Here is a 17273-nt window from a genome sequence, read left to right on the forward strand (position 1 = left end):
TACATAGAAAAAATTTTAGACTAGTTTTTCTTATATATTTCATACTTTGGAACGGAACCCCTTTATTACTATGGGAGCCATAACTCAGTATTCGCGTTTTCGGTATTCGCGACATTTCTCAGGAACGTAACCCCCGCGAATAGCGGGGGTTTACTGTAGTTCAGTCGGGATGTGCGAGCAATACCTGGAATTGGGACTCAATGAACACTGTACATCTGTTGCCATGGCCCTTTAAGTTTTCATGGTGGAAAAGTAAATATAACTCATTAAGGAAAACTTATGCCCTTTGTCTGAGTTAAGTTAACTACGGACATAGCTAAAGAGGCAAAGGCAAAGGAAGCTCTCATAATTATTGCTAAGAATTTGCTTACTTCCTTTGTTGTCTCCTTTAATATAACTGGATAGATCCTGTCCACCCTGGTGCCTTTATGTTTAACTTCAACAATTTCTACTCCATTTTGCTCTCAGTTATTACAAAATCACTTAGCTCCCTGTTAGAGTTTGATAAACTTCTGGCACTCCCATCATTGAATAACTCGTGTGTGAATGTAGATGCAAAATACTCATTCAGTTTATCAGCTACCTGAGCATGATCATCAATAGTCAACCCATCTATGTTAAGTGGTCCAATCTGATTCATCGCTTGTTTGTTACTTGGTTTTTTAGGAGCATTAGCAACTAGGGCCATATTTCTCCAGGAATATGCGGTGGTCATTCCCTGACCTTTCCACACCCTCCGTATTTGGTGGTGACAGGCTCGAACCCTGGTCTAATCAAGAAGCGTGTGCTACCTGATTCATCCCTTTCCTTCTAGAGTTTACATGAGTAAAGAACTCTTTGCTGTTTTTCTTTGCATCCTTTGCAAAAGATTTCTCGTAATCTGCCTTTGCCTGCCTAACCTCCTTTGTGACTTGATTACAGACTAGCTTATATCTGCCATAGGCTTCTGTGTCACCTGATATGCATCCCATACATTTTTCTTCTCTGCCACAAGCCTCATTAATTCATCTGGCATCCATTTAGGCCTAAACCTTGAACTGTATTTCTTAGTTGGAATGAAAAACCTAGTAGCCGCCAAAATTAAGTCCCTGAAGGCTTCCCATTTAGAATTCAATGTTGGCAACATCATCAGTTGATCTCACTGTACAGAATTTAAAAACTGTCTGAGATCCCTGTATTCACCTTTATGAAAGCAAAAGCCCTTCCCTTTATAACACCCTTTATGGTTGGTTCCAACCAATTTCTCATTAACCTAATGCTATTTTACATTCAGTATATTGACATTACAAAATAAAAGGATTTCTCTATAATGACCATAAGTTTCTACCTCTTAATCTGAATTTTTACTTTTTTATTTATAGCAACCCTCTTTAATAAGATTACAATATTCGCATTTGTAATATATTGAAGTAAGTGATGAGCTTCCAGCGTGACCATGAGAAATTATTTGTTAAGATTTCCCGCTCTTTTCTTGCGGTGCGGTGCAGTAATGAAATAAACATCGGCTAGAAGTTAATTTCATTAGTTACAGTATAAGAGAAATTTACCTCAATGTGCATAGAACACTTCCATAAGATACTCTCCAGAAATTAAAATGAATAAAAGATTAACGCAAAATGGTACGGCCATTGTTTATTGGCATGACTCCAAGAAAGCAGATAATTTTACCAGTTGCAGATAAAATTAGGATTTGGCAAATTGTAGATAATGGTGTACTTTCTAAGACTGACATTGCCAAACAGTTCAGCATTTCTACGAGTACTCTGTTCACTATTCTGAAAGATTGAAAATTTAGAGAAATCTGCCACATGGCAGGATTCAGGCATGAAAGGCGAAGTATCCTCATCTTGAAAAGGTACTTTTGGAACGGCTAATGATGATGCGTGCAAAAAACATTCCCGTAGATGGTAATCTACAGATTGAACAGATACTTTGCATCTATTTTTACTGACAAAAGACCCTTTATGCTGAGAAAAGGCTGTACAAGTGAGGCTGAGCCATATGAAATTAGTGATGTCATAATTACAGATGAGTGTTTATTAGAAAAACCTTTCAGCATAAAGGCAAGTAAGGCTCCCAAAGTTGATGGCATATACCCTGTAGTTATGAGGAAGAGTGCGAGGGAGTGTATTGAACCACTGAGGTTAATTATGAGGGCATCTTTAGACTTAGGAAGAACCCTTTGGATTGGAGAAGTGCCAATATATAAAAGTGGTTCTAAGAGCGAAGTTCATAACTACAGACTGGTTAGTCTGATTTCAGTGGTAGGAAAAACCTAGAGGCAGTGACTAAGAGTGCCATCCAAGGAGATTTAGATAGATATGGCATTCTGAAAGACTCACAACATGGCTTTGTTAAGGTTAAATCATGCTTAACTAAATTAGTAGGATATTTTGACAGTTACACATGAGCTCGATTTAGGGAATAATTTCGACATAGTTTATTTGGATTTTAGCAAGTGTTTGACTTGGTCCCTCATGGGAGGCTATAGTATAAGCTTGAACAGATTGGGATTACTGTTAAGATTTTAAGATGGATTTCTGGGTGGCTGCAGGGCAGAAGGTTGTGTTTAATGGATGTTCTTCAGATTGGTGTAACGTTAGGAGTGGAGTCCCTCAAGGATTGGTTCTTGGGCCACTGTTGTTTCTCATTTTCAGAAATGACATCGATGAAAGAAGAGAAGGCATAATATCAAAATTTGCAGATGATGCAAAGATTGGCAGTCGTTAATGATCAGTGCAGCACTCATTCAGGATGACTTGAACAGACTTCAAAGATGATCAGAGAAGTGGCAGCTGTTTTAATGCTGCTAAATGCTATATTTAAATGCTACTAAATTGTAAGACCACATTTGAAATACTGTGTTCAAGCATGGAGACCTCATCTGAAAAAGACATTGAGCTTCTAGTAAGGGTCCAAAGACGGGCAACTCAAATGGTGAGATTGGCAGAAGGATAACCGTATGAGGAAAGACTCCAATTATGTGGACTACACAGCTTGGCAACCAGGCATGTTAGAGGTGACTTGACTGAGGTTTATAAGGGTCTGAGAGGGATTAGTTAAATGAATGAAGGCGGAATTCTCATTCCTCTTTTAATTGTTAAGAACAGTCCAATAATAGGGAAGAAATATTTAAGCATGTGTATCATCACCTGAACTTACAAGAAAACTTAAGCTTCAAAGATTACACAGAAGTGGGGGGTGGACATTGAATATTTCAGGATATGCACATATGAAGAGGAACTCATTGCAGACAACGGAATCTTCTGAAATTTGTAGTGATGAAGATGAGGAACCTACTGTGGTTGAACAAGAAATTTCAGAAATTTCAAAAGATGCTCCTCAAGGATTAGAACTTGTACATCAGTTTTTTTCAAGTGCAGCCTACCTGTGAAAGTGAAATAACTGTTACTGCGCACCTTTATAATTCTCTTTTAAAACATGCTCTATCGTCGAAACAAGGTGTTTTGACAGATTATTTTAAAGTATGAAACAATGGTTGTGATAGGTATGTAGTGAAATTTACAATTTAATTGTAACCTTACTGCTCTCTACAATCAATTCAAAAGTTACAATCATAATTTTCTTATTCAATATTGTGTACAATACTATACATTTTTTTTTTTTTTTTTTTTGGTAGTTATTGGCGCATCGGCTTCTGTGGCCATAGTGCACCTCCCAAGGTTTTTTGCAGTACTTTGATCCAAGCCCGAGGCGGGATTCGAACCCGCGACCTTTGGGTTGCTAGGCAGGCGCTTTACCCACCCGGCTAGCCCGGTCGGCACTATACATATTATAAATAAGATTATACTATATTCTATTAGTGTAATTACATTAAATGTTCAAACTTTTACTTGTTTTGTAAAAATGATCGATATAATGACCATTTTTCTCGTTCCCTGGGAGGGCGTTATATAGAGCTTTGATTGTATTAGGAGCACTCTTAACCAACCTCTTCATAACCTACTTGCCAGATTAACTGACACTCCCCCCACTTTAAAAACATACTATCTAATGCCCACAGTACAGAACCGTGGGCACAAGTCCAGTTGGCTTGCAGCTAGTAGGATAGTGTGGTACACCAGGCTCACCTGTTGACCTGTATGCTTTCCAAGAAAGAGATCAGTTGCTTGTTTGATCCAAACTATGTTTGCACCAGTGAAATTATTTGCTATTGTAATTATAATACGTAATTTAATTAAATATTATGCAAATTAATAAAATATGGGTAAGAAAAGAGAGTTGTTTCTATGAAAACTAAGTTTGTTGTTGTTTGGTTTTTAGGAGCATTAGCAACTAAGGCCATACTGCTCTGGGATATGCGGCGGTCATTCCCTGAACTTTCCGCATTCTCTGTATTTGGTGGTGACGGGCTCGAACCCCGGTCTAATCAAGAAGCGTGTGCTACGCACTGCTGCTCCTTCCCACCTGGCTACGGAGGCGGCAAAAAAAAAAAAAAAAAACTACGTTGGTTGTTCTGGAAAGACTCAATAAAGGTGAGTCTCTAAAAAACAAATGCTGATGTATTGGGTGTAGATGAGCATCTGTAAAATACTGGAAAAATATGATAAAAAAAATCTAGAAAGATTCTGCATCTGCACTCATTTTTTCCCACAAGGATAGCCAAGAAACTAAAACCACAGATTCATTCAAGAAATACAATGTAGAACTCCAATCAGTGAACTCACAAAAAAGCAGCATCAAAGAAAAAGCCTTGATCAAAAGACATAGTATAGAAAGTTTTATAGTAGGTGAATGGAAAAAGGAGGCTGGGAAAAAATGTCATGGTATTCATGTTGAGCACTCATCTGCTGAGAGATCACTGCTCAAAAATTCACAGAAAATTATTATCATTTATCAAGAGAGAAAAATCGGTTGAAGAACAATTCTACACTATGGATAAAACAGATCTGAATTATAAGATGTTATCTACAAAAATGTTATTTCCAAAAATAATGTGCCCGGCTGCAACAATGCAACTGGAACTCACAAACTGCTGCTTTTTGTTGTTGGTAAATCAACTGTTCCTAGAACTTTTAAAAATATATAAATTGCTCATCATTACCAGTTTACTATCATTCACAAAAATTAGCGTGGATGGACAATACATTATTCAAAGAATGTTTTTTTATGAATTTGTAAAGAAATTTAAGAAAATAAACTTGTGTGAAAAAGTTATTCTCTTTCTGGTAACACTCTACACATCTCAATTATAGGAACTTAGAGAATGGGAAAAGGGAATGCTTTTATCACCAAAAACATTTTTGATGTAGCCTACAGATCAAGGGGTAGAGGCAATATAGGTGAAAGTTTTTGATTTCAATTTTGGAAAAAAACAGAAAACATGAATATAGGTCTTACAGAACTTTTAAAAGTTATTAACATCAAAGATGCGTTACAATATAACACTGGCATGGAATGAAATTCCAAGTACAACATTTACTATATCTTGGAGAAAACTTTCCTGAGCCATAATGAAGATAACGAAGAATGTAATTTATTAACTGATTTCAGGTAAGCTGAAAGACACAAATACTTACGTAAAGAAGACATACAGAAATGGATTCAACAATGTTTTCCATTAAACTCACTGATTTGTTGCAAAATGAAATTATGAAAATGCAGAAATAATACATACTATGATAGAAACAGATAAATTTAAATATGAATACGTGACTGAAAAAAATTTAGAACAAAAAATTCCTGAATCAGCAGCCAAAAATGCCTTAGATACAGCTTTACATGATATTGAACAGAAACCTGAGTGATGTGATGTTTATTAAAAAAAAAAAAAAAAAAAAGGGAGAAACTATGCTGAAAAATATTTCATCATCTAAACAGCTGGAAAATTATTGAAAAATTTTACATAAATGACTATACATGTATATGTTCCTTTTTAAATGATTCTTCATTTAAAAATTCATTTAACCAACTCTTATGATTAACTGAACAACTACTAGTTCCAATTATGTTAGATAAGAATGATTCTACTGTACAGGAAGCTCACATACATTTCAGCAACTTACCTGTGAATGGGAAATTCCTGTTATACCCACAAATGTGGGTATAACAGGAATGCTTACATTTAAAAATGCTTACTCACATTTAAAGGTGAGAAGTGGAAACGGAAAAAAAATATTCTCTTAGCAACAAACGTCTGGTATAGAGAAACTTCCTCCCTGATCAGTGGGAAAGCCCAGGAGCCCTGATGCTTTAAAGGTTTGAAGACACTACTGATTATATACTGAGCAACCAAAAGGCTCTTGGATATCATCAAAAATCTATGAAGAATGGATCAGAGATTCAGATCACAAGATTTTATTGTTTGTAGATAATACACCCCTCGTTTTGTCAAGTGAATGGCCTGTGTGCAATCACTGTTGAGTATCTGCCATCTAATATGCCACCAAAAAATTGAATACTATTAAACAAAGTTTTGCCTCAAAAGCAAAACACAATGGAAAATGGCAAGATTTGCTGCAGGCAATATATTTGTGTGTTGGCATGGGATGAGATTGACAAAAAAGTGATTGCCAACTGCTTCAAACGTGCTCGATTTGTCACCTTGAATGATGCAACGAATGAAGCTTCGCATGCTTCTTCCTCTATTAATCACAACAAACAGTCCGATGATAGTGAAGAAATTTTTAAGGACATGCATCATCACCTGAACTTAGAGAAAACGTGTTTTGAACACTAAGTCAATGTGGATGCAGACATTGGATGTTTCAGGATATGCATGTATGAAGTAAAGTTAATAGCAGACATAATAGAACCTGAAATTTGTGGTGTTGAAGAGGCAACTACTATGGCTGAGCAAGAAGTTTCAGTGAAGGATGCTCACCACGAATTAGAACTTTTATGTAATTTTCTTCAAACACAACCTAAGTGCAAAAGTGAATGTTGTTGTTGTTATTTGGTTTTTAGGAGCATTAGCAACTAAGACCATATTGCTCCGGGAATATGCGGTGGTCATTCCCTGACCTTTCCGCATCCTCCGTATTTGGTGGTGACGGGCTCGAACCCCGGTCTAATCAAGAAGCGTGTGCTACGCACTGCTGCTCCTTCCCACCTGTCTACGGAGGCGCCTCAAAAGTGAATGAACCATTGTCACGCACCTTAACAATTCTCTTTTTAAAAACTGTTCTGTTACTGAAATACAGCATTTTGGCAGATTATTTTAAAAAAGTCTGAAAGTAATTCCCCTGTTAGGCCTTGATATATATATGCAAGTCAATACATAGATATATGTAATTTACAAATTAATCTTACTGCACTGTACAATTAATGTGAAATATACAACTTTCATTTTCTTGTTTAATACTGCAGTATATATTATGAATTAGATTATGTTATATTGTATTAGTAGAATTACATTAAATGTTCTAATTTTTATTTATTCTTTTGCTGATTTTATGAACTATGGATATAATGACCTTTCAATATAATGCTAATTTTTCTCATTCCCTTATGTTATACATCTTTCCAATGTGAGACACTAGAAATATTTTTGATTAAGCGCGCGCGCACACACACACACACACACACACACACACACACACACACACACACACACACACACACACACACACACACACACACACAAATATATACATACATACTTGTATTTTGGAAGTTCATCCAGATTTTTGTCTTGCTTAACCCTATGGATCAAATCGGACTGCTCATTGTCATATGGAGCTAAAACCAAATATAAAACTACATTCTTAAGTGCTTCATGTTTTTTTGAGGAATCTTCCTGAATTGATGGTGTATCATAAACTGCACGATAATGTTTACAAATAGCTAAATAAGAACCTTCTTGTTGATCAACTTCAATCATGAGTCTATAATACTTCAGTTTCAGGTCCTGCAACAGAACAAGACTTTAATATAATAACTAGAGACAACTTTCCTGATAAAAACAGTTATATAAAAATTATACATTACAGTACAAATGCAGGGTAGGTGTTTTTACTCATCAGACTATTTCAGTTGCTTATATTATATATACTCATTTGGTCAGAATGATTATCACTGAAGACAGATCTCCTACACCAGTGGTTTTTAAAATATGTTCTACAAAACACTAGGATTCGCAAAGTTATTTCAACGTACAACAAATGTTTGTTTTGTTACTGAATTTCTACAATATTACTGTTTATTTTTTTAATATATGGGGGCTCTGCAACAAAATCTGAATCGCTGAAGAACAGCCATTCAGATTTTGACTGAAGAACACTGTTCTATGCTAATGTCAGCAAGAAATATGGTTAAATCATATCTAAAAAAATTAAAAAAGAGTGGTGTATTATAGTGTGCTTACCTTATACAAAAGTTGGGGATAAAAATGGAACACACAAGTTGAAAGCAGGAAAATAAAACAAATACACCGTACCCTCGTTATTTGCAAGGGTTACATTTCTGCAATTACTGTGAATAATGATATTCATCAATAAGATCATGAACTCAAATCCTTTTAAAGATTTTTGTTTCAAAATAAAATACAACTTTAAAAGACAATCTTTGCTTGTAAATACAAGAATATAACAATAATAATATAATGGTTGACTTATATGAAAAATATGAAATCCTAAACTTGAACTAAAAGGCACCTGATGACAATTAGAAAGACATGAATTAATAGCAATATATTTGCAATTTATTGCATATATATTTTTACACAAATATACATTGTTGCTCACTTAAAACCTAACAATTTGTTCACCCTCATCAGATAAAAACAGTTCCTGGACCAGGAGTCATAAATAACAATAAACCTGAAAACAACTCGTAGTTATTTTGAGGTTAATTTTCAGTTCTTGAGAAGTCAACTTTGGGGGTTGTCAATTTTTTCTAGAAAACACATGTCTACATTGAGATACTGTTTACAGAGAAACCAATTCACTGCACTGAACAGGCAATAAGGAATGGCTATCACATAAACAAAACTTTCCATGTACACATAAAGCATCAATAACAGCAATGATAACTCATAAAATATACCTGTAGGTTATGGTTTTGTGACCTTCTACACGAGGGACTGTGGTATACTCTTACCACTTTCTTTACAGTTTACTGAGCAGTGTAATAAAATGTCATGATATAAACTCTTAAAAGAAAGAGCAAAAATAATTGAATTAAAAAGCAGACAGTGGTTCTTAATGCAGATTTTGTTGTAATCACCACTATGTGAGATAGTAATAATGAGAGTAATAGAGCCACGTGGTGCAAGAAAGCAAGCATATAAGCTTATATAGCATCAGCAAAAAAAAAAAAAAATCACACAACCATGCCCTCTAAAAGTTTGTCCAGTTCCTCCTTGAATTTATTTAAGCTAACAACTTCCACAATGATAGATGGAAGTTTGTTCCAGCAATTAACCACCCGCTGGCTAAAGGCAAATTTCTGCACATCTGTTCTACAACTGCCTTTCCTCAATTTGAATTTATGCCTCTTTAGGTTCATAATCTAAGCAAGTGGAATAATCCCATCAGAATTCAGCGTGCTCAACCCATTCAAGGCCTTGTACACCTCAATCAGATCAACTCGCAGGTGCCTAGTCTCCAGCCGCTGTAGTTTGCAGAACTTAAGCCTCTCTTGGTAAGAGGATCCTTTCATTCCCCTCACCAATCTTGTTGCCTTCTCCATACACACCAAGCAAATCTATATCCTTCTTAAAATGAGGCCTCCTGACCTGTATGCAGTAATCAAGGCGTGGCCTGACAATTGCCTTATACAAAGGGATAGTTAGTTAGTTATTTGGTTTTTACGAGCATTAGCAACTAAGGCCATATTGCTCCGGGAAATGCGGTGGTCATTCTCTGACCTTTCCTCATCCTCAGTATTTGGTGGTGACGGGCTCGAACCCCGGTCTAATCAAGAAGCGTGTGCTACGCACTGCTGCTCATTCCCACCTGGCTACGGAGGTGCCACACAAAGGGATAATCACCTACTTTTCCGTGCTTCAAAATTCCTGTATATCACTGACAAAACCCCCATGACCTGCTCTTGCAGTCTGTCTGCATTGCTAAGAAAACTTCATATCTGACTCCACAATTACTCCCAGGTCTTTTTCATTTTCTACCACTCTAAATGTAGTACCACACAGCTGGTATGTTCCTCTGGGGTTACTTCTACTCGTATGCAGTACTTTGCATTTGTCAATGTTAAACTTCAGTTGCCACTTCTCAGCCCACCTGCCCAAATTTTCTAGATCCTATTGCAATAGCACACCACCATTACTGTCATTAATAACCCTGCCAACCTTTGTATCATCTGCAAACTTCAACACAGCCTGATATAACTTCATTAATATCATTGATAAATATACAAAACAACAGTGGGCCCAACACCGAACCCTGTGGGACTACACTAATAACATTAGTCCACAAAGAGCAGTGGCCATTGATTACCACCTTCTGTCTTCTCCCACTCAACCACTCTTTTATCCACTGTAGCAACTTACCCGTAATAGCATTCTGCTCCAACTTGTACAGTAGTCTTCCATGTGCAAAAGTGTCAAAATCTTCCCTGAAATCCCGGTGTATGATATCAAAATTATTTTTTGCATCCAGTTCCTTTGTAACCACATCATAGTATCCAATCAAATTTTTCAGACAAGACTTTCCCTTAACAAACCCATGCTCTGTTTGAATTATTGCTGAAGTCTTGTCTAAATGATCTTGAAATGCATCTTTAACCAGTGACTCCATTATTTTACCCGGAACAGAAGTTAAACTAACTTCTGTTCCGGGTAACTGGTCAGTAATTACTCATGTCACCCTTCGATCCCCTTTGTGAATTGGGGATACATTTGCACATCTCCAGTCTGTGGGCCTTCCCCTGAGTCCAAGAATGCTCTCATAATGGCTAAGGGTTTGCTGAGATATGAAAGATAACTGTAAAAAAAGGGATATGGCAAATGCATGATTAAGCATGAATTTAAAGGTGAACATAAAGTCAACTTATATGCCTGAATATGCAATACTTTAAAAAATTTAAACTTTTTATAGCATTTGAATAAAAATTTATTTTTTTAATTATTAAAAGTATTAAAGTAATCTTCTGATTAACCATAAAATTACTTACATGTGTGGAGGCATCATCAAAGAATTTTGTGCTAATTTTTTTGCTTATGATTTGGGTCCTTACATAATCTTTTCTAGCTAAACAAAGTCTCATCTGCTCAAGAATAAGTTCAACTTTTTCTCTGCGATCCATGGAACCATAAGTCTCTACCTATATAAACAAAGAAACAAAAAATTCTGCTTAATACAGAAAAATGAAAAATAAATGACATAGAACTGTGTGAAAAAAAAATTACATCTAGAATTGTGATTATAAAATTGAATAATTCTGAATTAAGAAATACAGTCCATTCCGGTTATTTGGGAGATATCGGGACTAGTGCATTTTGGCCCAATTAAGCGGCTGCCCCAATTATCCGAAAGTTTCACATAAATAGTTAAAAATACAATGAACCCCCCTTCCCTTTTACAATTGATTCACTGTACAATCAAATCACTTTACGATGAACTCAACATAGTAAAGTACCATTCACTATATGATGTGTAGTAAGTGCCGGTCATTGTGATCACGTTTGTGAATTGAATTTTAATTCTAATAAACAGCGATTCTAATTAGAGAAAATAGGAGTAATATTATCTACAGGCTATAAAAGCAAAGATTTACCCTTTATTACCTTACCAATTAAAAAATTAAATGATACGTGAAAATCGGAAGAATATACGTGATAATCGGAATAATTAATACGTACTGTAATATGTACATATGAACTAGTTGACATTTCTGTTCACTGACATTTGTGGGTGGGAGTTAAAATTTAAAACAGTAAAAAGATAAGCAATCAATAACAAAGAACACGGGGCACACAAATTGCAAGTAACACGATACGCGCAAGTGAGAACGGAGTAACAAGTTACAAAGCTTTAAAAATAGGAATGAAGAGAAGATCTTAAAATTAATTTTTTTATATGATTGAAGATTTCATGGAAGTGTAAACACATTTCACTATAATAACTCACAGAATTCCAGCTGTCAGTATTATCGCAAATTCAATAAGATCGAGTTTACTATCCATTTACGAGATTTCACTAAAGGAAAAGCCCAATAAACAGGTGACTGCTAATTCTTTTTATTGATTTATGGTTGTGATCTCCAGAATTTTGACCGAACCATGTGGTACCGTCGGAGACAATCGTAGGGTAATCTCCAGTGCTGCGGTCTCCTGACCCGATTAAACGGCATGCTGTCCCAATTAAGCAAAGTAAGCCCTGGCTATTTTCTCGATTGGTTTCTGTTTTTTAAGATTTGCCCCGATTAACCAGTGGCCCAAATAAGAGGAATCCACTGTAATATATGAAACTGAATTAAAAAGAAAAAAAAAAAAAAAAAAAAAAAAAAATGGGACATATAATGGTGCAGGTTTTCATGCGTGAATACTTTTCTATTGCCAATCATATATATACTAATTTTGGTGAGCCAACAGTTGTTTCTTGCAAGAAGCACATGTTTCCTTGAGCAATGGCTGTGCATATTTGTCATTTGTGTGCTATCACCAGAACAGAGATTCTGTTCGAGGCCACAAAATAGTATGGTTATTCATAATTCCTAATATTCTAATTCTATGTGTCATTAAGCCTCAAATTCAGTATTTTTTTGTGCCCTTATATTTTTGTGTAGTGAACCACATGAGGCATCATTTTAAAGTCATACTCTTTTCATTAATTCAGTATAAGAACTGGTTTTGACTATTAATAATGGAAAAGTAAAAGCAGTAGCCTGGGTGATTATACTTGCCAATGATTAAAGAACTGGCAGTGTTGTGGGGTGATGTATGTGGATATAGGCATGCACATTTAATAATGGTAAGACTGAGCTCATATATGCTGCAGCAAAAAATGCACATCCCCCTGATGATTGGTGCACCAGTATACATGCTGAAATCAAATAAATGCAGTGAAGTTGTGAATTATGGCTGGAGCAGTGTATTTATTCATTCAGAAGTGCCTGAAGATTGTTATGTGAATTAACCATTTAGCACAAAAAACAAAACAAGAGTATCAAAAAGAAAAGACTGAAACAGGATGGAAGCCAGGGGGTTAAGTGCAAAACTGGAAGACCTCAAGGAAGAAAGGACCTTGCTACAAATGGACTTTTTTTTTTTTCTTATGAAAACCCCAAACGAAAGGTATTAGAACCTATAGTACTTAATACCATGCTTGGGTTAGAGGTTGAAATCGAAAGAAGATATTTGTTGACATTAAACTTGAACTTCTGTAGACTATAATTTTCAGAAAATACGTATGAAGGAAGGTTGTTACAGAAAACGGCAGTTGAATAAATAAAGAAAATGAAAAGTTGGTTCTGTGAGTTTGAATTTGGACAGTAAATGGATGTTGGCTGGTAGCGGCACGTGTTTGGACTGTTTTGAAAGAGAGCAGGAATTATAGAAGCCAAATCAGAAGAACAGTGCCCATGGAAGTATCTGTATAAAAGGCATGCAGCAGAAACAGTACGTCTATGAGACAGCGAATGGAGATACTCTGTTAGAGATGAGTCATTAATTAGCCTAACTGCCTTCTTCTGAATGGACTCTAGAAGCCTGAGAGAGGTTTTGGGGATACAACCCCAGATGTGGGAACAACATTCCACGATAGGGCGGATTTGCAATTTGTACAGAGTGAACAGATGTTTGGAAGAAAAGTAACGTCAAGAGCAAAAGAGAAAACCAAGATTTTTTTTATGCAGAGGAAGCAATATTTGTAATGTTTTTGTGCCAAGAGAGATTAGAAGTCAGGGTAATCACCAAAAGAGATTACCCTGACACTCCAATTTCCCTAGAAATCGGAGTGTCACCAAAGAAAAGCATAGGAGCAGAAGAAGTGAGATACAAGACAAAACTGAGTTTTAAAGGACTGAAATCAACTAAGTTGTCTTTGCCCCACTAGAGAATTACCTGGAGATCGGCATGTAAGGAACTGGTAGCAGATATTCGAGAAGTTGAAACCGATTGAACAGGTCTGGTTTCATGAACTGGAAAGCGGAATGCAAGTGCTATCATCAGCAAAACTATGAATAGTATTTCCAGTCAATGGAAGAAGGTCATTAATACGTAAGAGGAAAAGAGTGGGGGAAAGAATCGAACCTTTGAGGGACACCAGCATTAGTGTAGAAGTTAGAAGACAAAGAGCCATCTACCATCACCCTCAGTGAGCGATCAGAGAGAAAACTGGATAACCAATTACAAAAAACAGTTGGCAAACCATAAGATGGAAGCTTGTTTGGAAGACCTTTATGTCAAACATGATCGAAAGCCTTTGAGATGTCAAGAGTAACTGTTTGTGTTTCGCCAAACTTTTCCATTGAATTTGTCCATAAAAGGGTAACTTAAACCAGAATATCACCAGTGGATCAACACTGCCAGAATCTATACTGGCAATCGTTGATCAGATGGAAGGTTTCTAGGTAGTTTAAGAGTTGGCGGTTAATTGATTTCTCCATTACTTTAGAAAGAGTAGAAGTAATTGCAATGGGACGATAATTGGATGGGAGGGATTTGTCACCCTTTTTAGGAATTGGCTGGATATGAGCAAATTTCCACGCAAAAGAAAAAACACCTTTGGAATAAGAAAATGAAAAAAGGCAGCAAAGAACAGGAATAAGTTCAGGAGCACAGGTTTAGAAAACAAGTGGAGAAATATCATCAGGACCTGGAGTTTTTTTAGCATCAAGATTCGTCAATATCATTCTGATATCTTTTTGATGGAAGACCACAGGAGGCATTGAATAGAGCATGTTGGGTATGGTGGAAGGTGTTTTACCAAGATCATTAATACATGAATTGAAAAAAAAAAAAAAAAATGGGATGCTAGCAGGACAGTTTTATCCTTGGCTGAAGTGACAACAGAACCATCTAGTTTTGACAGGTGGGAGTAGAGATGGGCAAAAGTTTCAGCCAATAGCATTGGCAAGAAACCAGAATGCTCGGCTACCGTTAGGGCAAGAAGCAAGTTTTCTACTCTTAGCCTGTTCAAAATCTAGTTTGGACTGACTAAAAACTGCTTTACAATCGTTGCGAACTTTGATGTAGGCAGAAAATGAAACTGAAATTGGAGACAAGCCAATTACGATATGCAACGTTCTTCTCTTGAACAGCCTTAGCCAACATTCTTATCAAGAGTTGGCTATATGGTTAGGATGGTCCGGTATTCAGGTTGGTAAATGAACAATCTGTGCAAGGTCATTGGTAATTACAAAAGGCTCAGCATCTCGACCAGCTGGGTCAGTGTGACTAGAAAACAGAAGCCAGCCTGAGATGTGAACATTAAACTCACCAAGGAAAATTACCTCACTGTTAGGAAAGTCGGACTGGAGAAAGTCAAGTTACAAGGGGATTATTATTTATTGTTATTTTTTTTTTTTTGGTTTTTAGGAGCATTAGCAACTAAGGCCATATTGCTCCGGGATATGCGGTGGTCATTCCCTGACCTTTTCGCATTCCTCCGTATTTGGTGGTGACGGGCTCGAACCCCGGTCTAATCAAGAAGCGTGTGCTATGCACTGCTGCTCCTTCCTACCTGGCTACGGAGGCGCCTTTGCACAGGGAGAAAGAAAGTCAAAGAGCTCCAAGTGATTAGTGGAGTTGGGAGAATGGTAGAGACAACAGATGAATTTGACACAATGAGGTAGAGAGATTTTAAGCCAGAGAAGGTCAAAAAGAGGAGATTCCAAATTACCTAGTCTCTGATAGGGAATATTAGAACGGACATAAGCACAAGTACCAACTTTGAGGCGAAAGGAATCGTACAATAAATAATTTGGGCAACTGAGATAAGCAGTAGTTGAATCAAGCAATAACTGAGATACTGTCAGAAAAAGTACATGGGCTTTGGCAGATTGCAAGTGGAAATGAACATCATTGAGATTAGAACCGAGACCATGTATATTTGTGAAATATACACAGATAAGCTTAATCTATCAGTTTGACAATTCATGGTGTATTCAATAGTAAGAAAAAGTGCTGTATGAAGTAATGAAATTTTTGGATATGGCGTGCACATGGTAAGAATATACCCAGATCTTTGGTATAACGTGGCCTTGACAATGCCATCCCCCCCCCACACACACTACTCAGACTCCTTCCAGTCACTATCTGACAGAGTAGAGGTAGCAAGATTATACACTAGCTGATCCAGAAGCCTCCTAGAGAGTTACCAATAGGTTCGGTCCGGTGTACTAACTAGCAGGCAGCCTGCGAACACTGTTTTAGAGTTGTACCCTTGAAATGTAAAGAAGATTGGATCTCGCCATGATGTCCACCAAAACCTCAAAATTCATCAGTCATACTGCATGATGGAAGAGATGGGGAAGGATTGACTGGATCTTATCTCTGGAGACTAAACATGGGATCCACCACTTCAAGCCTACAAATAAGCGCAGTGGTGGTATTGCACCGGTTGATGAGTCATTTACCACCTAGTATTGCCTGATAACACAGAGGGGTGGCATTCCTACATGTGGTGTGGGTGCCACACCTCGATCCCTGCTCATGTTGGTTCACATTTGGGTGGTGACTTTCAGAAAAGCTTATAAGACAAACTGAATGTAAGGCAGATTTCAAAATCTACATACAGTACAAAGAACAGAAACCTTCAAATGCAAAAGCTGCATTGCACAAGTAGCTTTTGCATTTGAGGGTTTGAATGATTATCCTGATCAGAGGCCAATTCTGCAAACTGATTTCATTATATGAAGACAAGAACAACAACAACCAATTATATGAACAAACTACTGACTAAATGTTCAAATGTTCTACACATAAAAAAAAAAAAATTCAATGGCCACCTTCTTAAGGTAATTGTGGCCACCTCTGTCACAATCATAATGTGGATCAATTTAAGTAGGTCAATCACTGAGTTACACTTGGGCATTAGTATTAGCAGCATATGATACAAAAAAGCAAACTTATATAGCATCAGCGAAGATAAAAAAAAAACTTCCCACTTCACCCATCCATTCACTCCAAATGTTTGTCTAGCTCTGCCTTGAATTTATTTAAAGTCAACCTCCACTATGGCAGATGGAAGTTTGCTCCAACAATCAACCACTCACTGGCTAAGGGCAAATTTCCACACACATCTGTTCTACAATTGTCTTTATCTGATTTGAATGTCCCTTCAGGTGAGCAATCTGAGCAAGAGAAAATATTTCATCAGCATTGAGCTTGCTCAAACCATTCAAGGCCTTAT

The 17273-nt window shown here is 36.7% G+C and overlaps 1 protein-coding gene across 1 annotated transcript in view; it reads right to left on the reverse strand.

The window, feature by feature from the left end:
- The window catches only part of Rpn5 (regulatory particle non-ATPase 5), an 85375-nt gene that overhangs the window by 17341 nt on the left and 50761 nt on the right, over positions 1 to 17273 (reverse strand). Inside the window, exons 5-6 of the mRNA XM_090387986.1 lie at positions 11092 to 11241; positions 7623 to 7870 (exon numbers count right to left, since the gene is read on the reverse strand). Of these exons, the coding sequence (XP_090244112.1) occupies positions 7623 to 7870; positions 11092 to 11241 (398 nt within the window). The remainder of the gene's footprint in view (positions 1 to 7622; positions 7871 to 11091; positions 11242 to 17273) is intronic.

The sequence above is a fragment of the Mastigoproctus giganteus genome, chromosome 13, assembly GCF_048544385.1.
Source record: "Mastigoproctus giganteus isolate SK-2022 chromosome 13, ASM4854438v1, whole genome shotgun sequence".
NCBI lineage: Eukaryota > Metazoa > Arthropoda > Arachnida > Uropygi > Thelyphonidae > Mastigoproctus > Mastigoproctus giganteus.